Source organism: Thunnus thynnus, chromosome 4 (assembly GCF_963924715.1).
Source record: "Thunnus thynnus chromosome 4, fThuThy2.1, whole genome shotgun sequence".
Taxonomy (NCBI): Eukaryota; Metazoa; Chordata; class Actinopteri; order Scombriformes; family Scombridae; genus Thunnus; species Thunnus thynnus.
Genome location: NC_089520.1, coordinates 8,169,358 through 8,197,329, shown reverse-complemented (window position 1 = coordinate 8,197,329; position 27,972 = coordinate 8,169,358). Strand labels below are relative to the sequence as shown.

General features: G+C 39.2%; 1 protein-coding gene across 2 annotated transcripts; it reads right to left on the bottom strand.

The window, feature by feature from the left end:
• Positions 1–82: 82 nt before the first annotated feature.
• Positions 83–27,773, bottom strand: pxk (PX domain containing serine/threonine kinase). Of its 2 annotated transcripts, XM_067586412.1 has the most exons (19): positions 27,487–27,772; positions 23,788–23,838; positions 23,591–23,638; positions 20,846–21,032; positions 18,589–18,666; positions 17,844–17,917; positions 17,647–17,721; positions 16,878–16,982; positions 15,146–15,247; positions 14,868–15,029; positions 14,380–14,497; positions 14,190–14,268; positions 13,700–13,748; positions 13,503–13,580; positions 12,164–12,250; positions 11,692–11,755; positions 11,415–11,474; positions 10,324–10,352; positions 4,562–4,607 (listed from the first exon to the last, which is right to left on the bottom strand). In XM_067586412.1, exons 1-18 carry the CDS (start codon positions 27,586–27,588, stop codon positions 10,336–10,338), a joined length of 1,536 nt encoding a protein of 511 aa, XP_067442513.1. In that variant the 5' UTR covers positions 27,589–27,772; the 3' UTR covers positions 4,562–4,607; positions 10,324–10,335. The 2 variants fall into 2 exon arrangements, with proteins under 2 accessions (XP_067442512.1, XP_067442513.1); XM_067586411.1 differs by lacking the exon at positions 10,324–10,352 and having other exon boundaries at positions 83–4,607; positions 27,487–27,773.
• Positions 27,774–27,972: the final 199 nt, after the last annotated feature.

Below are 27,972 nucleotides of genomic sequence, written 5' to 3'. Positions count from 1 at the left end.
GAGCTTTATAAACAGCCCTGATTTTAATAGTTTTAAACAGTTTTTTACACAAGCATTTGAAATAAACACTACTTACACTCTGTTTTCTTGAACCATTTTTAATCAAATGTTCACTCGGTGGATACAGTTATTTCATCACAGCAGACTCGCTAGATTTTTATTTCAATATTGATGATGAGGGTCATTTTGCAGCTGCGTTAAATGTAGAAGAGGAATTTTTATTTTAAAAGATGACACTGGGACAAAATCTGGAAACATTGGACGCATCTACTGTGTGGTAACTGAGAGTGACCTGATCATGGTTTTTCATACCAACTGTCTCTGCGACTCTGAATTTATTTTGCAAATTTGTTTTCACAAACACAAACACGCCTCTGGACTTGTCTTCAACCCCTCATGGGTAAAGTGCTGCGGAGAAACATTCGGATACAATTTAATGACCATTCAAGACATGAAGACCATTGCATTGAACTGGATTGCACTGAATAACAAAAACAAATGATTTCAGCTTAAAGCATTTAAAACAAACGCTCTGAGTGCTGAAACTTGGGATTGTAGTGATCAGAGTCATCAGGCTGCAGGATTCACCCGACCTCAGGATTCACCACAAAATCCGCTCCAACAGCCGCTCTGTCTGCCAGGCAGACTAATGCTTCAGCACACAGTGTGTCAGGTAATCACAGGTGAGCAGGCTTAAGGTAAAGAAATGAGGTCTTAAAGACACAGCTTTTTCAAGGTCTTATGTCCCTGCATTAAAGTATTTTTGATAACTCATCCTGCACTTGAGTACATAAATTTAACCAATCAAATGTGACTTGAGGTGACCAGCTAACACCTTCTATCATATAGCGAATAAGCGTATTTCCCAAATTGTCTCACTAATCTTTTGAAACTCATTTAGCGACTACTGACTCTCAGGGTAGAAACACGGAGCGCCGGGATCTAAGCAAGAACTTAATGTTTAATCCCACTTAAAATTTAAAGGCTTGTTTTTTTTCAGTCATACCACAATTGATTTGTTGAATGTCAAAAAAATTATCTGCAACAATAAAGTCGCTTTTTAAGCACAAAATGCTTAACACTCTCTGGTTCAAGCTTCTCCAATGTGAGTATTTGCTGCTTTTTCTATTTTACATCATTGTAAACTAAATATATTTGGGTTTTGGGCTTTTGGTTGGACAAAACAAGTAATCTGAAAACGCCGCCATGGGCTCTGAGAAACTGTGATGGACATTTTGTTGCTATTTTCTGACATTAACTAATTGATTAATTGTGAAATAATTAACAGATTAATAGATAATGACATTAATCATTAGTTTCAGCCCAACTTATTACAGGGACATGCCCAAACTCTGCTGCCAGTCACCCGTGATAACATCCTGCGTGCTAAAGCGTTAGCATCCTCATCAGACAGAGCTTCTGACACATACAATATTTTTTACAAAAAAAAAAAACATTCAGGTTTCCATAGGCACAAGGATCCATATGGCACAATAAACAAATATCAGCTCTGTGACGATGACAAACATCAAAATACAACAGAATTAAGACAGAAGCAAAACACTTAAAATGACGCAAATCAACACAATTAGGGTCTGAAATTAACCCTTAACGGCTGTCAGTTGAAGGTTAACTGAACTCTTCTTCTACTTGTACTAATATTACTGCAGATTTCCTTCCCTCCAGGCCGCCAAGGTAATTTCTAGGAAAATAAACTTGCAGACGCTTGAAACCTCCCGCAGATCCATTTAGATCCAATAATCTGGTTTTGATGGTGAAGAATAAATGGTGAAGAAGAAGAATAGTTTTATAAAAGCCTGCTATTATCCTGTATTATCTCGGTGTAAAATTACACAGTGAAAGAAAGGCTGTGATGCTGAGACTGACAACAGGATGTTTGACTCGACCTTGACTGAGGATTTGAAATGTCAAAGTTTAAGTCAGCGGGCACAGAACTGAATCAGCTGCTAAAGTGCTGCATTCATTATTATCAGAAAATCAAATCCATATGACATAAAATCAGCAAGTGGATGGATGTTGTGAAAGTTATAATCTGAAGGTGGTTATTTTTTGCATTAAGAAAAGTTGCTGTTAAGAAAAAAAGACCGTTTTCAACACAGTCCGTGCAAGCAACTTTAAATAACCACAACTATGAAGTAAGACGGAAAACTAAAAGGCAGCTAAATGTCTCTGCAAGTCGATTTTGATAGTCATGATCCGAATCCAACGGCTGCCTGTAAGGAAAGAAATCTATCTAAGAACTGATGGATTTAAATAATAGCAATGATGTCAAGTATAAGTGATTTGAAATTAATTAGCTAAAACATGCAGAAATAGCAGAGCGGGTACTTCAGTATCTGTAGGAATGTAGAATGATTAAGTTTTTTTTTCTCTGGTGCAAAGAAGCACAATCTAACTTTTCTGTGATGATGTTATTTTATCTGCTGCTACGGTAGCTGGTGGAGAAAACTTTAATTTCGGATTAATTTCAGACCCAGAATACAATCAGAGCTGATCGGCTCGTTGCTGTGGATCCATGTTGCTCTGATCTGAGACAGTACAGACGTCTGAACACCATCTCTGCCTTTACAGGGCTTCCACATCAAAAACACAAGTTCGACATTGCGTAGAGTTATTATTTCCAATGAAGAGAGCAGCTGCGTCAGTCATAGTGGCGCGAACATCACTGATCTTTGCTAATCTCTCATTTGATGGGAAGTTATAGTATGATGGCGATCCATTGTGCTTCTCTGAATTCCCGTAGTTATATATAAATCTACTCTCAAATCCTAACAGGTAAAAACTCTCAAGCATTCCAGAAAAAAACTCAGAGAGGACGAGGATACCAGATTAGAAAGTTTACATCGTTACATCCCAGTGTAGCTTGTAGCATCGTAGTTAGCTGCTTTGTAGGATTATGTGCTGCTCTTTATTTTTGCGCTCTACCTCGCACAAACTATCCGCTCTTGCAGTTTTGATCTGAAACTGACGTTAAGTTGTTCAGAGTGAATCTATAATTGACCAATCAGGTCACCTCATGCTTACAGAGCTGAATAAAACTCAAGTTATTTCTTTATATTTTCACCACAGAGGAAGAGATCCATGTCATGGTTCTAACTAACTTCCTCTCACTGCCAGAATCTCTAACTGATGAGTTAATTGCACAAAATGCAGCAATGAGTCAAACTAATCTATCCCCGATTCACACCAAGCAAAACCAACAACCGGGTGTGATCGCACCTCAACTGGTTAAGGTTTGTGTAGTTTCAGACAGATATGCTGCAACAAACATCCTCCTTATTAAGTTGTCATTTTTGTCTGTAATTTGAGTCCTATTTACTTCAAACAACTGAAAAAAATCTGCAAGTTCTGCAAGAATGTTTTAACTTGTTTCCAATGCAAATCAAAATATATCAAGTACTTTCTAAGTTCAAGTTAAACTTTCTTGCTCCTAACGCAGCAACCTCCCTTATTTTTCTTGTTTCAAGAGGCAGACACTCATTTCTAGAGATGAGAAGTTAATTTCTATGAAAATATTCTGCACACATACGAAAATATTCACTGCACTGGCAGATTTTTTTCACTTGTTTTAGGACTAATTTAAGTCATGTTTTCAGGACTTATTTACAGACAGAAATGACTTTATGAGATTTTTGCAGTGCAGCTCTGTTGATTTTCTGTAGTTCTTCTTTGTCACTGACGTCCTGCAGTGAAACAGTCCCAGTGGAGTCTGGAGGCTACATGTCAAGGGTCACAGAGATGATTTCAAACAGGGAGGCTGAAGGAGACTGGGGCAATTAATTCTGCTGCTACGGGATCTGGATCAGGACCAGTAACTGTTCCATGACAGCGTCAGAGCGCCCACATTAGAGGTTTGGATGCAGGAAATTCAACTTGGTCATCCAGCGAAATGAAGCGTCCAGTGGCTCCAAAATATCAAACCTTCAAAACGCCACTTTTACAAGCCTGAAGAGCAGAAATAAAGCCAGTTGGCTGCCTGCTGAAGCAGCGATTGGACCAGAACAGCTCACCAGACCCAGTTTAAGTTTATTATCTTTTATCTGGAGACTGGTGGCTGCTATGTCTTAGTAACAAAGCAGTCAGAGAAGACAAACCTTCAGGTGGCTTAGATTGTCCAGAGTTTTTGAAAGGGCAAACTGAGGCGGCCGTTTTCCCCCGCCGATCCTCTACTTTCTCTTAACACAGCAACAGATTTTAAAATTTAAAAGCAGAAAAAAAAACAGAAAAAGCCTTAAAACTAAAATGGTACTTTGATTTTTTTTTTGTGTGTGTGTGTGTGATATTTTTTCACATCTCAGGGAGCAACGACGTGACCCGGTCCAGACCACAGCGCAGGTGGGTCAGTCATGTCGTCGTAGTGACGGTTTTCGGTGGCGATGGCGGGCGGGGTCAGATGATGGGTTTGCTGCGGTCGACGGTCTTGGCCTTCTTCAGTTTGCCCTTACTGAAGGTCTGGATGGAGCTCAGCAGGGCGGTGCGACCTCCCCCGGCTCCATCAGAGGAGGACAGAGGAGGAGGAGGAGGACAAGGGGGGACGTCCAGCGTAGGAGGGGGAGGAGGAGGAGGAGGAGGAGCAGTTTGGGCTCCTGGTTAAAAAGAGAGAAGAACGAAAGAAAGGAGTGTCAGAGAACAACACCGACGGTTTCTGGTAACATTCAGTTTCCTCAGAGGCTGGTTGCACAAAGATGACGATTCATGCTGGTCTCAGGTTTTACTCTTAGACTAGTCTGATGAGAGTTAATGTTTGGTCATTACACTCTAATGCCACTTTCACTTTAATTCAAACACTTGCAGAAAGCAGGAAAAAGTGTCTGCAGCAGAGTTCAAGCTTGGTGAACTCTGACAATCCTCAACTACTAGTGGCGCTTCACAACACAGCAACTCTGTGGCTGTAAATTTAAAATGGAGGCGCAGCAGTCTTGCTCTCTGTTATAATGCTATACCCACTGATTGATTGGAGGGATCTTCCTGATGAACTAAAGAGCTAAAAAGATCAAAATAGATAGATGAAAATATAATTAAGTGTGATTCTGGAGGAGGATTTTCTCTCAACCTGTTGACCCAAAAGTTGTTATTAATGGCTTTTAACTGATCTATAAAGAATTAGTAATAAAGTCATTAGTTAAAACCTGTGAATCCTTTATAAAGGGAGACTTATTACAAAATGGAACCACTAACTGTGCGTCCTGTGGATTTTCCAGAGTAACAGGGATGCTGCTTCTGGAAAGAATAAATCTTTGTGAAACCAGCACCTGCAGGTCAGTGTCCAGGCTGAACTCAATCCACCATCAAATTCACCCCAACATGGGACTTTAGGTCAGGTACTACAGACAGTTCAGGTACAACAGACACATTATGGCCAGTAGAAATATTGATGTTAAATAACCAGCCTTACTTAAAAATATGGAATCGAGAGGTCCAGTGCTTCCTCTAGTAAACACATTTAAATTGAGCTGCAACTAACGATTATTTTCAATTATTTTCTCGATTAATTGATTAATCACTTTGTCTATAAAATGTCAGAAAATAGTGAAAACATCAGTTCTTATTTCCCAAAGTCAAAGGTGACATCTTTAAATGTCTTATTTTGTCTGACCAACAGCCTAAAACCCAAAGATATTCAGTTCACGATCATGTGCGACAAAGAAAAGCTTTAAATCATCACATTTGAGAAGCTAAATGCAGCAAATTTTGGGGTATTTTTGCTTAAAAAATTACTTAAACTGTCAAAATAGTTGCTGATTAATTTTCTGTTGATCGACTTATTGTTGTAGCTCAACATTTAAATGAGCACGTTGTGATATAATCGTTTCCCAGTATGTATAACAGCACTAAGTACTACATTACCCTTGAGCCTCATTAGCTGTTGCTATGGAGAAGTTCTTGAATATTCAGATCAAACTGATCCAAATTCCAAACATGAATTTATCCAACCAGTTTGATAAAGATCAACCTCTAACTTCCCCTCGCCATCTGCCCCGCAGCAACAGAATCTGAAGCTCTCTGATTGGATGCTCGCTCACAGCTCTGTTGTCCTGTACCATCTGAGCTGCTGACCCTGCGTTTCCCTGACAAAAGTCCATTTGTACTTTTGCTGGTGATGAAAAGTGATTCTAGAGAGTGAACTGATGGTGAATTGAACCTAAAACCTGGTACATCTCTTTCAGTTGTGCCATTTTGCATCCCAAACTGAATAAAATAAAAAGGGATAAAAAAGACAGAGAAGCAAAATGTTTGAAAGTTCTAACATGTGGGCAAAGCAGAGGCCGAAAACTGCGACTGGAGTCCACGGACTCCACCCGCGGTCCGACTACACAGTAAATCATCTGCTACTGTAATGAAAGGACATCCGTCAGTCTGACAGATGGGAACCAAACCTGGACACACTCGTCACTGCAGGAATCAATAAACATGTTTGAAGATATTTTCAGTGGAATAACTTGTTTTTTGGTGAACACATTAGAAAATTACCAACAAGGAAAACATAAGAAATTAGATTTGAATCATTTAACAATTGTGGAACCACTAATGCCTGCAGTGGTGACGGTTTATCTCCAGGACGGCTGTATAACAAACTGACTTTCATTACATTTAGCAGATACAGTGACCTTTAGTGTTTTTTCATTTAATATTCAGATGACTCCTCAGACACATCCACAGTCAGAGGGCCCAGCTGTGTCCATATTTTACAATTAAAAGTGAAATTCATGCAAACATCTGTGATCACATGTTGGCACAATATCCAGTTGGACTGATGGTCTGCTCCTGTATTTATAAAGCATCTCAGAATTCCTTCTTGAAATTGTGCTGAAAGTTAAAGGTGCACTATGTAACATTTGGCCAGAATCTTAGTTTAAGACATTCAAAAATTAACTAAAATTATCAAGAGAGTGTGAAGAAATCACTTTTAACATTATGTCAAAGATGTCTATGTATTGTGCTGCAGAGATATCTACTGAAGTTAGCTTGCTAACCAGCTAGCCCCTGCCCTCCCTGTCTTGTAATACCACTTTGTACCACAGGGGCGATAGTGAGTCACTGTAACGTCCAGTCTGCCCTGTGAGTGAATATAGCGTTTGGTGGGAAGGGGACGGGCTTTCTCAAGATATGATGCCCCCTATTTGTTTGATGCAGGTGGCAAAATCTTACACAGTGCACCTTTAAACTAGGACTACAAACACTTTCAGCAGAAGCGACGCCTGTGAGATAGAGCTGCTGTTGTACAAAACTCTAAAACACAAAGTATGATGATGTGTTCTAGTTTTTTAACACTTGTGGTTTGTAGTGGTGAACGGTGGTGAATTTCAAAATGCGGCTAAACAACAGTCTTTGTGTGTTGGCAAATACTTTAGGTAGTTATTTACCAAGGTTATAGCATATGCAAAATTATAATGCTGAAGTAAATAAACTGATTTACAAGTAATCCATTTGCATAATACTGTAGGCTGTAAGAACAGCTGCGTGACAGCTGTCCTTATCAGTCCTACTCTATCTCATTGTTTCACAATGTCTGTAACATTTGCACATCTTGTGTATATTATGCAATATTTCAGACACACTGATGATGTTGCAAAACCTTCAAAATCTTTTCTTCCACTGTCCAATTACTATTTCAGCTAAACGCCTTGTTAGCTTGCAGTATCAGTGTCCTTACAGATGGGAAAACTTTGGTATTTCTGTAAATATCACCCAGTCTTGTGAAATACACTATAACAATGAACGTATCTGTCAAATAATATCCCTGCTATTGCGTTACATAAAATGCGCAAGTCAAACAAGTATAAAGTAAATAAAAAAACTCACAAGTGCGAGACTGCAGCTTGTTCTTCCACACAGTAAAGTCATACTGTTGAAATTATTGGCTGTGAAAGACCCAAATTATTACGGTTTCAAAGCTGCATTTTCCATTTTGTCAAAGCAAGGTTTTAGGGATCTTTGTTTCTGTGGATGTCTGTGCATGTACTCTTTTTGCAGCCCACGTTAGGTCAGTCACAAAAATTATTCAGTTTTTATTGAAACTGTATCTTTAATCAGCACAGACAGAAGTCATTTCATTGGTTAAGAAAGGTCATGAAATGAGAATTTCTGTCCAGTTCAAACAGATTTTTTACTCTGAGATGCTTGATAAATATAGACCCAGATCTCCAACAGTGATGTAAATTATATGCAATTTGTGGTTTAAACCAAAAGGAGCGCAAAACGGTTTCAGCTGGTTCTTCTAAGATCTTTGTGGACAAAGAATGATCTGAATATTAGATTAAACAAAACAAATGAAGATCCTTCAAAATAATTTATTGAAGAGTTTGGTCAACTGTAGAACAGCCCTATATGGCTGGAGGGGGTGGGGGGGGGCTACGTGGGACCAACGAGTTCATGAGAAATTCTCATTTCACAGCTAATAGCTGACCAAAAAAAAAAAAAACCCCAAAAAGTTCATAGACCTGACACCTCTTCACTGTGAAACCTCGTCCCAAACAGATACACAAGCAGACAAAACAAACAAAGACAGAAACAAACAGACAAACATGCCGACTGATCAAGCAGACAGACAGACAGACAGACAGACAGACAGACAGACAGACAGACCCCACAGATCACAATCTCCAATGAGAACAGCAGGTCTGAATCAGGGAGGAGTTGGACCGTCTGTGAGTTTTGGAAATCATTGCAGATTGTGAGGTTTTTATAAAGATGTGCGTACGTCTCGTTCCAGGCAAACAGCGACTCGTTGATTCAGAGAAAGAAGAAGAAGAAGAAGAAGAGGAAAAGCTTCTTCACTTCAGATCTCATCAGGCCTCTTAAAGCAGGATCAGCCAATAAGAGCCAGGAGAATGTGGTCACATGACCTCCTCCCACTGACAGATTCCTACACTCAGTCGTCTTACTTTCAAAAAGAAATTCATGTGACTAACCATCCTGCAGAAGCTTTGTTCAAGATGATACAGTGCTGTCGATGTTGGAATTATTTCTTAATTGGGCACAATGAGGTTCAGATGATTGGAAGAGGAAATAGATTCGAAGCCATTTTCAGTTGATTATATTAGTTCTCAAAGAACAGACACTGTTAAGAGATAATTAGTTTTAGTTAATGGAGAAATGTGTTGATGTCAATTACAGATTTACTTAGAACTCAGCTGGGGCTATCCACTGATGTTGAGCAATTTGAAGAGAGTTTGGTTAATTTACAAAAAAAAGTGTTAAATCTCATTGGAACTGAATAACAGAGACTGAAGAGATGGTTTAAAAACTGTGTTGTGTAAGTTGCATTTATTGAATATTTGTTGTAATTGACTTTCTTTAAAAAATAGAGTGATTTATTGGAGTCGCGTTGTAGGTCTTTAAATGTAACTTTAGATGTAACTGAGTTCCCAGAGCATTTTGATAGTTATTAACTGTCTATTAACAGCGTCCAGCTGAATCAGAAGCTTCTCAGACTTAGAAAATCAAACAGAGAGGTCCAGCACATGTTCATTAATTTACAGCCTTTAAATCAAAAGTTTGACATTTGAGGAAAAACGCTTATTCTCCTTTTTGACAGAGCATTAAATAAGGAGATCGATATCAATATCATGTCTGTACAGTAAATATAAGGCTGCAGTCAGTTAGTTTAGCTAAGAGCAAAGACTAGAAACAGGAGGAAACAGCAGACCTGGTTCTGTCAGACAAAATCAGCTGACCAGCACCTCTAAAGTTCAATAATTTAATTGTTATTAATGTATTACTTTAATACTAAAGAAACTAATTTTAATACAATTAAAACCAGCCGGACCACTGATATATGTTTGAGAATTTACAGTATTAGTTTGTTTGTACCTGAATAATTCTCCTTTTTGTTATGAAGGACAATAACATCTCAATTCAAGTATCATTATTGTGATTTGTGAATGTTTTGTGTGCATATTACTGACAGAAACATCTTCTTACACTACACTGCACGTTACTTTCAACACTTTTCTGTGTCTGAGAGTCACAAAATTACACACCTGATGAACCCTGGTTTGTAAACTGGTCCAGGTTTCAGCTTTCAGTTGACGGTCGGGCATATTAGTACACAGAAAGCTCTCATTTTAACCTGTGCTGCTTTCTGCACTGGCTCCATATTGGCACCTGCTTCAGCCGCATCTATCTTTAAATTCAATTTTTTTTAAAAAAGTAGGTTTTTTTCATTCCTTTAGTTTATGAGCAAGAGGCAGATCTTTGTGAGCAGGAGTTTGCCGGGAGGCTAGGGTGTACGACAACTTTAAAAACCACCAGAGAGCTTCATCATCATCATCATCGACATTATAAATCTCTTTACTTTACCCAACGACACGGTCAGAATGGAGCATGCTCTATGGTGGAGACAGCACAGGAAGAAGAGAAAGAGGGAGATGACGGTTATCTGTTCAGTGAACCAATCAACATTTACACAGTATCACCAGGACGGAAAGGAGAGGAGAGGAGAGGAGAGGAGAGGAGAGGAGAGGAGAGGAGAGGAGAGGAGAGGAGAGGAGAGGAGAGAAGAAGGGAGGAGACAAGAGGAGAGGGGAGGAGAAGAGGAGGAGAAGAGGAGACATGAGTGGGAAAGGAGAGAGGAGGAGAGGAGAGGAGAGGAGAGGGGAGGAGAAGAGGAGGAGAAGAGTAGGAAAGGAGAGAGAAGGAGAGGAGACGAGAGGAGAGAAAAATCAGGGTAGGACACTGATGCTGGATAAATATCAGCATGTTATAAAAACTTAAAAGGATTAGTCTGGTGATATTCTATATTCAAATGCGCCGTGTCTTCCTGTTTGAGTAACGTTTGCTAAAAACTACAGATCCCAGCTGTGTTTAAAAACGGGCTTAGAGTTGAGAGCTTAGGAAGAGAAGTCAGAAAATATTGAGAGATCAACTAAAACATGGTCGGTTTTGGTCGTTTTGGTTTGCTGTCTATAAGAAAAATATAGAAAATCACCAGACTAATATTTTAAAATATTAAATAAAACATCTGTGTCCGACCCTGTGTCCAACTAGCTAGAGACAGACACAAAGTGAATAAGACACACTGCTAAAGCAGAGACAGATACCTGTCTGAAAACCAGGTTATCATATGACGAGAGAAGAGAGACAGACAGACAGACAGAGCAGTCAAATCAAATGTCTTCATAGTCACACATGCAGATTTCAGATGAAAATTGAGGGCAGAAATTCAGGATTAATGATAAAGATGCTTGTAGTGGTATCAGCAGTGTGTTGAGACTCGACACAGCCCCGGCAGGTCCTCATCACAGGGGGGGCGCTACACTGTCTGTACGATACTTTCCCAAAACAGAGAGACAGATGGGATGACAAAAAGACAACAAGATAGACAAACAAATGGGAGGACAGACAAAAAGACAAAAATATAGACAGACGGACAAAAAGAAAGACTGACATACCTGTGGTGGATGGGGGGGTGGGGGAGGAGGGGCATGTGGGAGGGGAACTGGCTCCAGAACCTGAAGACAGATGAAAACATACACACACACAAAAAAATCAATCATCAATAACTGGCCTGATAGAGGGAAAAAAAAAATCGAACTCAAAGCTAAACAATAAAACAATACCTAGCAGGCCAACTAGTCAATTATTAGCTTTAGCTGTAGCACTTATGGTTATTGTAAAAACTTTCGCTCTTTTGTGAGGACAAAAGACTTTACAACAACAGTTACTTACCAGAGTTATTGTTATTTCTAACAGAGACGTCTTCTTCATTTTCATAAGCAGACTGTCTGGACTTCTGCAAAGACAAACATGACTTTGTTTTGACATCCCTGTAACGTTACTTCACCACAGAAAACATGCATTATTTTGCCTCTCGTTTGTTTTCTAAAGAACTAGTACACTTCTAAAACTGTGCTAGTTCTTGTATACTTGCAGAGTTTAAGTCTGGCCCCCCTTTCTACACACAACCTTTCTGTAACCCCAAGAAGACAAAGCATTTAATTTCAGTATCTAAAACAGCTGAAACATATTCTTGTGGAAGTTTAAATGGGTATCAAATTTAAGTGCCTTGTCATTTTAAGAAAGACAAAACACTGACAGCACATTCCATGAGTCTTAGTCACAGAGGTACTGTTTAATTATAGCTGAAGTTATTGTTGTTACAGTCTTTGTATTGTGGTGTGTGGGAGACTTGCTTGTCTACCTTCCTCGCCAAAATCTTCCTCCTCTTCTTCTCCTCCTCTGAGCCGTGGTGAGACTGAGCTCTGGTCAGCCTCCTGTGCTGGTGGAGCTTCAATCAAACATTAATACACAACATTATCCTCTGTGCAATAGCAGACTTTTAAAAGCTGTATTATGCAACATTTTCATAAAACATATCACAATGTAACATGTGCATCTTCCTAAAGTGCACCTTGGACTGATCAAGCTGATTTACGTCTAAAAACAACCAGGTGTTTGCAAGTTCTAGCCTCAATGCTAAAGAGCAGAAACATGATGCTTTAACCCCAAAGAGTCAGCATATAAGCACACTGCTTTATTGAATTAATACATGAAATTAACATTAACCTGCAACTACCTATTTTCATTATCGATTAATCTGCCCATCTTGTTTTGTCTGAGCAACAGTCCAAAACCCAGAGATATGGAAGGTACTATAATGTAGGACAAGAAAAAAAGCAGCCAAGTCACCCATTTAAGAAGCTCAAACTGTCTGAAAAAAGACATTAACAGCCTATCGATTATCAAAATAGTTGCAGATCAACTAATCAATTAATCAACTTCTTGTTTCAGCTCTAGCAGAATATGAGAACACATTCTCTGATTCAATAAATGTTTTCAGTGTGCAGGAATCTGCTTTTCTACAAGATACTGACCTCGTTTCAGATGCACCATACTGCCATATTTGCTGATATTGTAATTAAGTGGTGAATATTACCAAACAAATAATCCAATTACTGAAAAACCATACACACAATTAATCTGGGGATTTTGGGGGTCCTGGGAGTCAGATTGACTCATTCAGTTTGTTTATACTTTTGTTTGCAGAATAGAAGCAGCAGTGAAAGAGGAAGGATGTTTGGCTGCAATGACAGAGACGGAGGTAAATGACCTGCCTGCTTTTTGCCACACCTGGTGAAATCTGGTCTGACTGCACCTGTAAGAGGCAGCCACCATAGAATGACTACCATTGCTTGTTGGGCTCATACACCTGCCAAACAAGCATTTGTGTCTTTGTATTTTTAGAGAGAAGGTTTCACGGCTGTCAGACGTTTCCATGAGTCATTACAGGAAGTTCAGCTTAAAATGACTCTACAACGATGACAGAACTGATTTGTTGTGGTTGCAGCAGGAAAAGAGCCAAACTGCCTCTGTGCAGCAAGTATTATTATATTCACTTTAACTAGAAGGTCACTGATTTTAAATAAAGAGATTTGGGGAAAACTCTTGATGTGCCCTTGAACAAGGAGCCATAATGTCTCCAGTGGAGCTGTTCAGTGGTATAAAACAGTAAAATATGTTAAATGAGGTTAGTAACCCACCACTCTCTGCTCCTCCTGAAGCCTCTTCTCCAGACTCTCCTTGGCCGTCTTCAGCGCCTCCTTTAGCCTGCTGGGAACCTGGATGGGGATTCACATAGATGTCATTTTTCTTCATCTTTGTTGTTTTTTTGTTTTTATCTCAACCCTGTGCATGCATGCACAAACTGTCAGAAGTAATACCAAACAGAGTGTCTCACCTTGATCTGGAGTTTTTCTGAGTGTTGTAGCTGAACGTCACTGAACAGCCTGCAAAACATAAACTGTGACTCACCAGCAACGACAATAATGATGCTCTGGTTCCTGCATATTTCCTTTTTTCAAAATTCCAGACCTTGCTTTATTTTAAAGAGAATTTTATATACAAGAACCTCGCAACTGTCTTTTTTTGGTGCATGCACCAAATGATATTAACATTTTTTGCTGACTTTAAGTTTTAAAGAAAAACCTAGAACATTTTATATGTGCTAAACATATCAATATATCAATTACTACTGGTCCCAGTCTGTAGAGTTCATTGCAACATAGGCTGAAGACAAAATTTAGAAAGTATAATATGAGCTTTAGTGTGGATGTAAAGACACAATGAAAGAGAAAAGACATTTTCAGATTTAGACATCTTAGTGTGTATTACACACACAACAATGTGTCACTGTCACACTGCTTATGTCACTTAAAACATTAACTCACGGTGTCTGAATGAGCTTCGACACTGTTGGCATCCCGCTCTTACAGGCCTCTGTGGACAGAATGGACTGCAGCACTGACACTGAACACACACACACACAAAAAAATCAACAGATCACATTGGGACGCTTTTGGACATTTCAGTAAACTTTATACATATGAAGAGTGTGAATGTGTTTGTGTGTATACGGACCCACAGCGGTGTAGGGGACAGCGGGGTATTGATCGACGGGGACGCTGTCTGGTGGTCGGCCGTACGTCATCTCGTACAGTAAGTGTCCGAAGCAGAAGACGTCGATGCTCTCTGTTGTCTGTAGACACACACACACACACACAATATTCGTCTCATAAACCTTCAAAGTATGTTTTAGATATTTATGGATCACTTTTTCTGATGTTTTTCAAAGCAATTTATCCAAGATTTAAAAAACTCTAAGAGGTTATTTTAGCCTCTCTCAGCTGTTTTGACATCATTTTATTAACACGCTCATTGCTCCTCAATCTAAAAAAATACAAGAAGAACAAAAGTAAGACAGATAACATACTTGTGAATATTTTTTATGTGTAATTTCGATATTTTGAAATTATTTTATGTGTTTAAAACACAGTTTTCTAACAAAAAAACCAAGCACATATCCAGTCTAACCCAGGCTAAGCTAACATGGGTTGGCGTTTACGTACGTTGATCTTTCTGAGCTGGGTGAAGGCGGGTCGCAGCGCTGAGGGAACTCCCAGCATGCCGTTCTCCACATCCATTAGTCGACACACGCCGTCGTCCACGATGATATTGGACGCGTGTAGGTGACCGAAAAATAAACCACCATCATGGAGGAGTTTGAGGCCCTGAACACACACACAAACCACATGTTTACTACTAATCTGAGTGTGTGTGTGTTTTGTTCTGTGTGACAGTGTGTGTGTGTGTGTGTGTGTGTGTGTGTGTGTGTGTGTGTGTATACCTCCAGTATCTGACGACCGTACAGTTTGATGTGCGGCAGTTCAAGACCCTGACTCTTCTTTGGGTTACAGTACTTCTTCAGGTAACTCTCTCTGGGCTTCACCTGAGAGAACATGAAGGAGAGAAAGAGGCAGAGAGAGATTGTTGGTTCTGTCCTGAGGAGGATTAACAGCTGAGCTTTGTTTGCTCTCAGTTGTGTCATTTTAAAGCAGAGGAGTATTCCAGTTGGAATCTGCTTTGTTAGCAACATCAGGCTGCCCCAGTTTTTGTCTGAAAGACTTTAACTGTTTAATTCAGCGAGGAGCCTAAAGTCCAGTATATTCATCCAAAAATATTGGGTCTTACAAAACAAATACAATCTCATGAGTCGTCTGTTTTGTTTACACACAAACTTCAAAACTGTCGTCCATCATAAATGTTTAGGAAAAGTTTCTATTTGTGTATTTTGTATCCAAAAAACACACAGAAAGAGGTGAAAACTGTATTTATGAATAAACTGATCTTAGAGGAATGTAAATGTTAGACTGACTCTGCAAAAATTAAAAATGAATCCGACTGTGAGTGAGGTTTCTATGCATATCCAGTATTTATGATGACTGATTTAAAACATGTATATATATAAGAATTAAGGCTTCCTGTGACCTAAAAGGACGTTGGTTAGTTTCATCTTCTCTGCTGTTCTGAATGTGACAAAACAACAGAAGGAAATGATGATAGAAAAAAAAAGCTAAAATCAGAGTTCAGTGCTAAAAGTTTGGTTTGCGCCTAAAGGCTCGATTTAGCCAAAATGCAAAAACATATTTTCTCACTTCCCTCTTTTGGTGTCTGTCTGTACAGATAGTTTTAGTTGTATTTGTCCAGGTTTTGAGATATCAGTCCCCTTTACCTCGATATAATCTACAGACAACACTGAAGACAGTTATGATTGAAACTACTTTTTACTGAAGAAACTGTCTCTTTAAAAACTCTCTCCAGTTTGCTCTATGGATTATCCAGAGTAGCAGGGACACGGGTTACTGGAAGGAGATGTTCCTCTTGTTAAGTTTTTAAAATGTCATGTCTCAAAGCTATGAGACTACAGACAGTTGTAAATTGTTTTGGAGTGGAGGCAGTGATGACAGAGACAGATCTCTCAACCTGGACAAATAAAACCAAAATCTATCTATCAGCCCCAGTAGCATACTGGTTGAGATGCATGCCATATAACTACTACCTTTGTTGCATGTCATCTCCCCCTCATCACTCTGTCCCTTCAATTCCTGTCATCTCCCCACCGTCCCTATAACGGAGGTATAAAATGCCCCTCTAAAAAATCTATCTGTAAGGAGAGATACCACTTGAGGGAAGAGAGAGAATGTGCTATTTTAAGAGTCTGTTCCTGTCAAATCTGTATTTGTTTACTGTTTATTTGTATAAATCTGGGTTTATAAGAGCCTGTAAACCCCAATTTTATTAGATCACGATGTTCTATTGTTGTCTGTTTGAACTGGAAAAAAAAGTACCGTCCAGTGGATTTTAGCTCCCAAAAAACTGTATTGGACTTCAGTCGAATAGAGTGCAGAACAACAGATTCCTTTATTGAATCTGTTGTCCTGTCACTGAGCTAAACATAAGATGGGATTTGCACACAAATACCTCTTTGTTTGCCTATTTGAACTGCACAACAAGCATGACAACGCGCTTCATCTTCTCCCTGTTCCTCTCACACAGAAGAACACATGAACACAGTGTACCTTACAGATGTGGTCTCTCAGAGAGCCTCTCTCACTGAACGGCCGGATGAGCAGAGCTGAAGACTCGCTGGTGCTGGAGAACACCAACGGACAGAGGTATGGACTCTGGAGAGGAGGAAGAAGAGGAAGAGTGAGATGATGAAAGGAAAAAATGTGGGATTGTTCCTTTAAACTTGTTATTTCGCTACAAAAAAAAAAAGTCTATTTGGCAATACTATAGTTATACACACTACACGGCCAAAAGTATGTGTACAATTGGGAATTAATCTGCTACTGTAAGAGCCTTCACTCTTATGATTTCACTCTTTCCACCAGATTTTGTAACCTGGCTGCTGCAGGAATTTTTGCTCAGCATCAGTGAGATCCAACACTAAAGTTGGGTGATAAAGCCTTCAGTGTTCCAGTTGCCTACATCGCTCCAGAGTTGGTGGGTGTTGCTTAATCCAATTAATGATGATCCTTTTATGGGCTATTAATAGCAGAACTCTGAGCATGTACATCTTATTTTTATCCCACATGTCTGTAATAAATTTCCACAAAATCATGTTAAATTGCTCAAAGGGCAAGTCTAGATTGTGCTCAGGAACATTGTGATGTTGAAACAGGAAACTGTTGCCACACAACAAGTTTAGACTGTTGTCGAAAATAAATCACTCTATGCTGTAGCAGTAAGATTACCCTTCATTGGAACCAAGGGGTAATGCATCACCAAAAGTATGTGGATACCCCCGTCTACATAGTTTAACTCTGTTATATGTTGTGTACGTACAGAGAGGCTGGTTAGCAGCTTCATGGCTGACTGCAGGTCTTTGTCTGACAGGAACTTATCAGGACCCAGGTCCACCTACACACAAACACACACACAGAGTCAGGAAGTGATTTAGATTTTTATTTGATCACTGAAAATTGTATTCATTAGTGAAAAACAATGAATGTCACATGTATTGCTTTCTGTACTGTACTCACCCAGCTCAGCAGATACCTCTCTTTGGGCTGCTCTTTGTTTTTGATTAAGAAATATCTCTTCCTGATCCTCCAGCCTGAAAAATAAACAGCATGTCACTTCAACTCTGCAGATAAAAAACTGAACATTATCTAAATATGCTGCATTATTTTCCTTAAAGGCTCATTTTAAAATGTACTGTTATTCTTATCTGATCTGTCAGGTTATTTCAGGTTTTATTTGTTTAAATCAGAGCAGAGAAAAAAAGCTTTTTTTTTTTGAGGGAGTAAATGAAAAAACAAATCAGATCATTCTGTTGGTTCAGTGATAATAAAGAGACGTCAACAGCTGGAGGAAACAGTAGCAGCAGGTTTCACAACAACACATCGTTTCCGTGCCTGATTTAAATGGAGCACTCAGGACAATGGTTGTCAATCTGTGTGTTTATATGCAATCTAATCAATCAATCTGAGTCAATACTCAGTTTCAGCTGTCACATGAACACATTCCCAGTTAAAGGCACAGTAACGCTCATCAGTCATTCAAATGACTCTTCTCCTATATTCAGTTTGGTTTCTTTCAGTATTTTTGATTTACTGAAGTCACAGAGTGAACTGACTGGGAACTGTGTGTTTAAAAAGAGACTAATGCTGGCATAATATAAAGCTAAAGTATATACTGTACATATAATTAATATATGAATTAAACAAAGCCAAAGTTAGCATTCACATGTTCACATTAGTCCACATTATATTCAGACTCTATTACCCATGTCTCTGAGAGGCTCCAGGACCTCCCACTTCGGGTCCGACCTGAAGAACATGGAGACCTGCTGCAGGGCGATCTCTGACAGACAGAGAAAGAGAGAGAGAGAGAGAGAGAGAGAGAGACAGAGAGAGAGAGAGTATACTTTAATGAACTTACAAACCAAGTAATGAATGCATTTTGTAAAGACAGAGAAAACATTGCTTTCAAACTATCAGTCTGTGTTGACTGGACATTCATGTTCATGCAAAGCCACCATTTACCAGACACTGTTGACCATCTGCCCTTCCCCCATCACAGGTTTAAATATGGAACGATTTTCAGTTTTACATGATTACTGTATAAAGCTTAACAGATTGATATCATAAACTCTGCTTGTTAGCCCCTTTGAGATAATCTGGCTTTGAGCTGATGTTGCTCCAGACCTGCTTTTTTTTCACAGTGATCTTTGTTCACTGGTGAATGTTGTCACACAGTCAAAAATAGCACCAACTGTGAATAACAGGGAGAGAAACTCGACCTCAAAAATACAAATCAGTTCAGAAGTAGAAAAGGTTGGCCCACAATCAAAGCAGAGCTTCATATTTTATTAAAGTATCATTGCTGAAGCGTTTTGTTCCACAAGCCTTCCTCCGGGCATGAAACAGCAAGACCTCGATTGTCTTGATACTGTAAGTGACCTGCTGTTAAACACTATTCAAGCTCTGAGCAAAGCTGGCAGCTGAAAACGCGTCAGCAGTGATACTTTAATAAAATATGAAGCTCTGCAGAATTTAACTGTGGTGTCATATAATTCAGGGTTATATCCATTACAAATAAAATTAGGTCTATGTGTGGTTTCTGTGGTTGCCATGGTACCAGAGTGAGCTGCAGCAACGAAACCTGCACAAGTCGCGCACATAAACAAACATTATATCAACATACTAATTATGTTATATGGCATCTTTTTTTTCCTTGAAGTTGACAGAAAGAAAAAATGGGCAACATCTTTGTGTTCCTTTATAGCTGTTATGGATTTATGACAAATATTCATTGTTGACTAAAAAAAAATCTTTAAACATAATACTACAAGCAATGTTTTGACGGTACATATTCAAAAATAAACAGCTTTCATGGTCAAACTGGAAATACCCCCTCACGGTTGTACGCCTCCGCCAACCAGTCAAGTTGCAGTTTACATCCATGTCAGTCCAGACTCATATAACATTTATAATGAAGACTTTGACTGAATTTAATAAAAGGTATTAAGTGTATTTTGCTTGTATGTGTTCACATGTTTGGCCAACAGAGCTGATTCTGATAGAAGTTGTACCTATGACAGTAGACAAAGCTTCAGATATGGATGTTGCTGCAAAGAAGCTAAAAATTCTACAACGTGGACGCTTCACACACATCTTCAACCCGGCAGCACAGAAGCTCTAAACAATCACCACAGTTTCAAGGTGGGAACCAAGATTAGACAATTCAGTATCCCACCAAATGTGAAATATGGTCACAATCTTCTCTTCTGTTCCTGAGTTATGGTCCGTTGAATAACGGCCAGAAAAGTGTTTTTGCAGAACATTATGATGTCACAGTGAAGTTGACCTTTGACCTTCTGGATATAAACTGTCAACATTTTATCGTATTGGACATTTTGTCATAATTAGCGTATGAATTCTTGAGTTATGGCCAAAAACCTTGACCTCGACCACTAAAATCTAATCAGTACATCCTTTAGTGGATGTTTGTACCATATTTGAAGAAACTCCCTCAAGACGTTCCTGAAATATCGTGCTCATGAGAATGGGACAGGCGGACCAAAAAACCTATAAACCTATTAACATAACGCCTCTGGCCACGACAGTCGCCGGCGCAGAGGCATAAAAACCCACCTAATGTCATCTCTGCCACAGTGTCTCTTTGGAAACTACCGCTGGGGTACACAAAAGTCGGAAACTTTCAAATATTACACATATTAAACTTCTTTAATTTACTTTTGGGTCTAAAAAACACAATGGATCCAAATGACAACATGTTAAAGTGAAAACATATTTCCAACATGGTCCCTTTAAATACTACCGGTGCTTTCACCTGTAACAATGCATCACATTTGATAAACTGATCACATTGTTTGTAATGTAGTGTGTGAGTATCATTATTATATCATTAGTATACAGTAGCATAAAAAGTACCTCATAGTTGTACTTGAGTATGTTACTTTCCAGCTCTGAATAAGACAAACTGAAAGTAATCGGTCAGTGACAAACAGGGAACAAACCTGTGTAGTTGGCAGAATAGTTGTTGGGGTCGAGGAACTTCTTGACATGCAGGGAGCTGCAAAGCATGGGATGCTGGGTAATGGAGTCCAGATAGGCCTGCAGTCCTCTCTGCCTCTCTGCTATGAACTCCCTGTCCATGTTTCCGATCAACTTCTTAGGAGGAAGAGGGAGACCGATGCCGCACACCTGGACAGAGAGAAAACTCGTCATATACTTTCATGTACAGTTTGTTTTACCCGCTGTCGTCCTTTTTTGTGTGTTTCAACAGTGTATTTACAAAGAAAGATGGAAGCGCAATTGGAAACACTTGACAGACAGATTCTTGGTAGGTTTCCCATAGATCTGCTGCATGTTGACTGAAGATCAGGGGCTCATGGGAGGTCGGGGTCAGTGTGAGACCCGGACAGGAAATGAGCAGGCGAAACCTCAGCAGAAAAACCGCTAACATCCTGTTATCTAGGAATGTTGTGAACTAAGACGAGTCACAACCAGGACAAACTGACATACACCTTGTAATCAGATCTGCCTCAGTCCCTTACAATGCATTTCCATTGATTATAGATTTACTGAAGATCAATGTGACGCCATGTGTCACTGGGAAGAACTGATTCTAGTAACACATTCGGATCACATTTCAGAAACAAACATGCTGAGTATGATTTTTGATGTTTTAGTCCCACCTTTTCGGCATGTGACTCTTTGCTATTGCATACCGATGCATGAAGCAAAACTTCACATTCCTGCTGATCATTTTCCAAAGTCATTCATCTGTTTCTAGATAGACTTCCTTCCTTCCAGACAGCCACTGGATTCAGCTCATTTCTATGAAAATCAACCTGCAGAGACCTGAAACCTCACAATCAACATTTAGTCTACTTTATTTTTACGTCAGCTCTGGTATCATTAAGTGGTAATGGCAGGTTGACTTGTACTCAGGAATTACATACAAGAGCTGCAGACCCATTGGTATACACTCTGTTCTAAATAAGACACTCCTAAAGATCCTTAATTTTATTTACTTACAAAAGCACAGCATGCTTATAGACCAGAACACTCTAGTAGCACTGAATTAGTGCCAATGACTGATCGATTGCCAACAAATATGGATGACAGAAAAATAGTTGGGGCTGTGCTCTTACATTTTACTGCAGCATTTGATACCACTGAGCACAGTAGCCTTATTGTCAGGCTTAAAGGTTATGGTTAAGCTCTTGCCTGGCAGACGTCAGCAAGTAATTTTCAATGGAAACATCTCTGAAAGCAAAAGAAAAATTTCTTTGGGAGTTCCACAAGGAAGTTACTTGGGTCCACTTTTATTTTCAGTTTTTAAGTTGTGGAAGGTAATGGGCCTCCAAATAATAAATAAACCTTCAAAATACTCAGGGAAGGTGATTTGTTTTCCATGCCTCCATGTCCATTGCTATTTTTACCCCGTTAGCTGATTATAATATGATTTTGGTTGTGGTGGTACTAGGGGTGTTACTATATATTGTAGCACAATATTTCACAATGCAAAAATATGGATAATGGACCTAAAAAATGAATCACAATATGAGCTAAATTTAATCTAGTTAAGGATTGGGGGCGATGCAGTACAACCTTATAATAAATTCTACAAGTAACAGCTAACCGAGACAGGGACGATCAGCAAGCTGCCCTCTCACAGCACCAGCCGAGGCTTCTGGGACATCGATGACACAACAGCAAAACCTTGAACATATAGTATCACACTGTCACTGAGCTTTTCCAAACAGGAAGGAGATTGGCTAAGACGAAGCCGGTGTGGTCGGTGTTTGTGTGTATATGTGAACATAAAAATGTTACCAGGCTGCTGTTTTTTAAAAATCTTGCACTCAGTTACCTACAATTCACTTTACTGCTCACCATTTTCAAAGCAGACTAGTTTTCATGGTGCCTCTAAGTGAGTCGTGTCGACCACGTTCATGAGAAGAGCACAGAGTGTCCCACTATTGCGATGTTTCCGGTATTATGGTCGCTCTGACTTCACTGATCTTTTTGAAAATGTCATGGCACATGAATGTTTGTTTCTTTTGTCATGAATAGGGCTGAGTGGTACCAGTGCCGATACAATACCTGAGTTCCGGTGCCAGGACGAAACATTTTTTTGAAAACCTCACTTTGAGGAATATAAACGTTTATTTTCAGTGAACAAAAGAAACCAATGTTCTTAAACATACAAAGTGTACAAGAACTTTGTCTAAATAAAATAAAGTCTAAAAATGATTCTGGTACTTGACAGTTTTCAACACTTGACGCTCTGACACATCTGAGTCGGCACCAAAAAAGCATTTAGTTTCAATAACCCACCCAAGTAATCGACTCTTATTATTCCAAAATAAAGCATTGGACTGAAAACCAGATAACACAAAATTAGTCACATTCATTTTGGAAAAAAGAACAAGGTTGTTTTTGTAAGTCGCCTAGCAACAGTGTTCTCTGATGCCACCAGAAAACACTCTTTTGTGTGTCAAACGTTGAAAGGCATGAAAGGAGGCTGTGAATTTTTTTGTTTTTGTTTCATCCTTCAACAGCAGCTTGAATTCATGTCAGTTGCAAAGCATCTTAAAATGTTCACAGAAGCTTCTCAGAGAATAATTAATTTCTCTGCCGTCCATCTGTAAACATCCGTAAACATCTGTAAACATCCCGCAACACAGTTTATACAACATTCACTGCTGGTGTCGATCAGAACAGTCGTTGTGACTGAAACATGTAAAACTCACCATCAGGCTGCTGTTGAGAACGTCGAAGTCACTGTAACGCCGAATCACCTGCAAAACACACACACATTAGTTAATGACAAAAAAGCTGTGATTGGTCAATTAATCCCCTAACACGGCCTTTTCATTGGTCAATATTTCTCCCAAACAAACTGATTGATCGGCCTTAGAGACCTGACACCTGAGGTTGGTGCATTTACCTGCCAGTTGTTCTCTGAAGACACGCCCCTCTGGACTCTGATGATGTACTCCTGAGAGACAGAGAGAACGAACATTTTATATGAAACTATTTAAAATAAATAAAATGTATAATAATGACAAATATAAATGGTTTAAACAATGAGGGAGGGGGGGATAAAATCAGAGGGCTACAAAAGTAAAGCTGTAATTTTACAAAAACAAGGAATGTTATGAAAATAAAGACAGAAAATGCTGTAATATTATGAGAATAAATTGTAATTTTAATTGAATTATGAAGGAAGAAAAGGGAAGAGTAGTAACTGTATGTGATGACATGTGGTCCAATTGACCCAATCTAATCCCAACACTTTGTTTTTCTCGAAGGAGAATCTTTTTTAAAAAAGCTTGACTTTATTCTCATAACATTGTGACATTTTTTCACGTAAAATTATGACTTAATCACATTATATTATGACTTTGCTCAAAACCATGACCTTATTGTTATTGTTGGATATTATTTTCTCAAAACAAACCTGACATTTCAATTTTAAACAAATTCTCAAAACCACACTGTTGTCTTTAAACACATTTTACTATTTTAACTAACAAACTGAGCCCCATGTAGTCACAATCACAAGTAATGTCACACTCCCAATGTTAAGGATAAACTTAGACAACAGATATGTTCAACATGTGGTAAAACAATATAAATCGGACACTTCTGCTATTCTTAAATCTTTACCACTACCAGGGCAAAAAATCAAATAAAGTTTGTCCTGATGGTGGCGCCAGAAGTAAGGTCACATTGAACCTTAGTCAATAGGTTTTACATTTCGTATGTGTTCACTTTCTGTTTCATTTCCAAATAAGTGGTTCAGCTTGAATGAGCCCTTGTCACCATGTTTACACATCTCTGCATGATTGATGGAAAAACTTATGAAAACAAGAACCAAGGTGTAAACATGGAATTTTCCTTTAATCTAATCCTCTCAGCACTTTTACAGTCTAATTCCTGCTGGCAGATTCAACTCAGGTTTCTGTTGTAATCCTGCATTCATTCATGTGAGCTGAACAACTTCACAAACAACCACAACTCAAGATATAAACAGCCAAAGTCCTGACATCACTTCCTGTCTTGCTGCTGTTTCATCAGCTTCTGTAACTCAATGCAATGTCCTTCAGAAAAAGGGATTTAAAACAAGGAATGTAGAAAAGTGCAACTCCTATTGAGCTTTTTTTTTTTTTTTTTTTTTTACAGCACAGTAGTTTGTGCATTACACGTCATCGAAACCGTTTCTCTCTTATCTATGATATCCACCCACGCATTTTCCTATTGTCATCTTTCCAACATTTTAACTGTAAAGCTCTTAAAGACCTCCACTCACCTGGTCTCAGCATATAAAGCTGGTGACCTTTAAACTGCGCCGCTCTTATGTTTGTGGGAGCCATTAAAAAACTGACATATTACATAATAGGGAAGTAGCAATATACCAGATCGGTATCGGCAACAGCGCTGACCTTATTAAGCAGATTGGTAACAGCCAGAAGTTACCGATCCACATTAAATACAGTTTGCTTAGTCAGTATCACAATGTTGTGTTTCTGTTACGTTCATTAAGTCATGACAAACTGATCACTCTAATTTCAGGCCTCAAGTTAACATGTAAATGACCCCAATGAGGTCGACGCAGTGACGTATTCTAATTTTAAATTTGGCAAAAAGAGAGCACAGCTATCACATCGGTACTTGGAGGTATGAGGTATCAGGATCAGAATCAGGACTAAAAAATGGTTCTCTGCCTCCCTATGAAATAAACTATTATATTATTATTGTTATATATTATTTTGTTATTTTAATAGCCACATCTAAACAAAAATGAAATGAACCACACAACAAACTGTTGAACAAGGTGATTATCTAGTCCTGGAGTTTGTTATACAAATGTCAGTGAGTCTGAATAAGATTGTTTTTTTTTGCTTCTGTATTAGAGCTTGTAACTTCCATATACGTAATAATTTCCCCACCATCTGTATCAACACTGCTTTGTGTTTACATAATGAATAATGTCATTGTCAATGAACACATGGAGAAGTGATACCACCCTGTGTCTTCCATGCGTGGAGCTCAATGGACTTTCCACTTTCCATCATTACTGAAAGTGACTTGTTATTTGGTCACTTGAAGGAAATGACTTGTCATTGACTAGAAGCTAAAAACAGACATCAGCTGTGTCCTGTCAAAGCAGAGTTACAGTATGTGGAGGCCTGTTCTCACAGGGTTGCATTTATTCCGGAGCTGTTTACATGTTGTGAAATTCTGGAAAGTCATCTGACTGATTCAGTATCAAGCAAATCTGCAATAATTATGTTCTGAATTAAAGGAAAGCTGTTTACTTTCAGAATGGGATAACAGAATTAAATGCTAAAGAATATAGAGACATGTAATGGGTTTATAGAAACATATAAATCTATCCATCAGTATTGGTCTGTTTTACAATGTCAACAACACCAACGATGGTCGGATGCCTGAGATTAGCATGCTAAGCTAACAGGCTAGCTCAGCTGATCCCTGCCGGACTGTCAACAACAAAAACGAAATGCGCCCATTATCGGACAGGCGACAGCTGTGTCGCTTTTCGCTGTCCTTCAACAGGATGTGGTCACATTGTTTAAACGTGTTTTTTACTGTGCACACATAAGTCCAAAGGACACATACTACCACAATAAGTAAAGATAACCACAGATTTTAACGCTGTGGAGATGTGCTGCGCCAAACTCCGTTGAAAATCCGGCTATTTGTTGTTCCCGTGGATTGGGAATGGACATGACAAGACTTTTAAAAACATTTACATATATTTATCCACTCTGCCTTTAATTCGGCACAGAAAACATACAGAAAGCGGTGCGTGTTTCTATGAAATCTCAACATTTATAACTGTCTCACTGTTAGCAGAAAGCAGAAAAGTGGGGGGAAATATTTTTAAAAAATACATATTTTATTACAGGTATTTGGTGGAGGGCTGTATGCCGAATGTGAAAATAAACCATTATAATTTCAAAAAAGCCCCCACATCTTGTTTTAGATGCTGTATTTGTTGATCAGCATACAAAAAAAATCAATAAAACGCAAAACTTTTAAATGTAATTTGCCATAATGCTCTTCGCAGAATAACAACAGTGGATCAACGCGGCTTTTACACACGTAACGGTACAGTCTCGGCTGCTGGGCCCTCAGTCAGTCGGTGTCAATGCTCCAGTACAAATCCCTTTATATCAGCAGTTTGTTGAAGAGCTTCCAGGAAATTGCTTAATCAGAGACAGCACTAACGTTACAGAGCCAGGGTCAGCTGCCGATCTGTCCGATAATGGAGTTACGGTGCAACTCCAACGCGCTACATCGCGTTAAAAAGACACTCTCGGGGATGATAGTGATGTTTTTACAGTTATACAGACTTTAATGGTCAAATGGTGTTTGTGGTTATTGTAACAACTTATTGGAAAGAAAATAAAATTAAGCTTCTACAGCCGTGTCCGATAATGGAACTGGTGATACAACAACCGACTTAGACTTTTAAAAATACTTTTGCTATTATTTTAAACACACCGGCGGCAGCAGCAGGAGTCTGTCTGCCTGCAGGCAAACACAGACGCCGGTTTCACAGTTTAACTCACGGATGACGTTAACGGTTAACTGACATCCATCTCCGGTGAACACTCACCGTGTGGGACTGCAGGTTCTGGCTGGCTTCGATCACCGCCGTCAGGGGGACGGTGTCGTCCAGCAGCAGCCTGCCGGGGGTCGGCTTCTCCAGGAAGGACATCCCGGGGAGGATTCACGGTGAGCGTCTGATGCGAGCGTCCGTCTGCCGAGGAGCGAAACCTGCCGGGAAAGACACCGAGGCGGAGCCCCTCTGAGCGGCGGAGGAGGTACACCAATAGCCCGGGAGAAGCGGACTGACTGTTAGCTTAGCTTCACCGTAACCAGGAAACGCTGCTCCGATCAGACGTCAACAGGCTGCTTTGTCGTCATAATTGGAGGTTAGCGCGTTACATAAGAGTGCGTCATCACCTCCTGCTGGTTGGGAGGGTAAACTGATGATCAACGTTTTCTCACAATATTAGAAGAATGTAAAGGATTTAGGTAAAATATACATGGTAAAATAAAATTTAACAACAAAAAGAAAGTATCTATCTTCTAATTCATG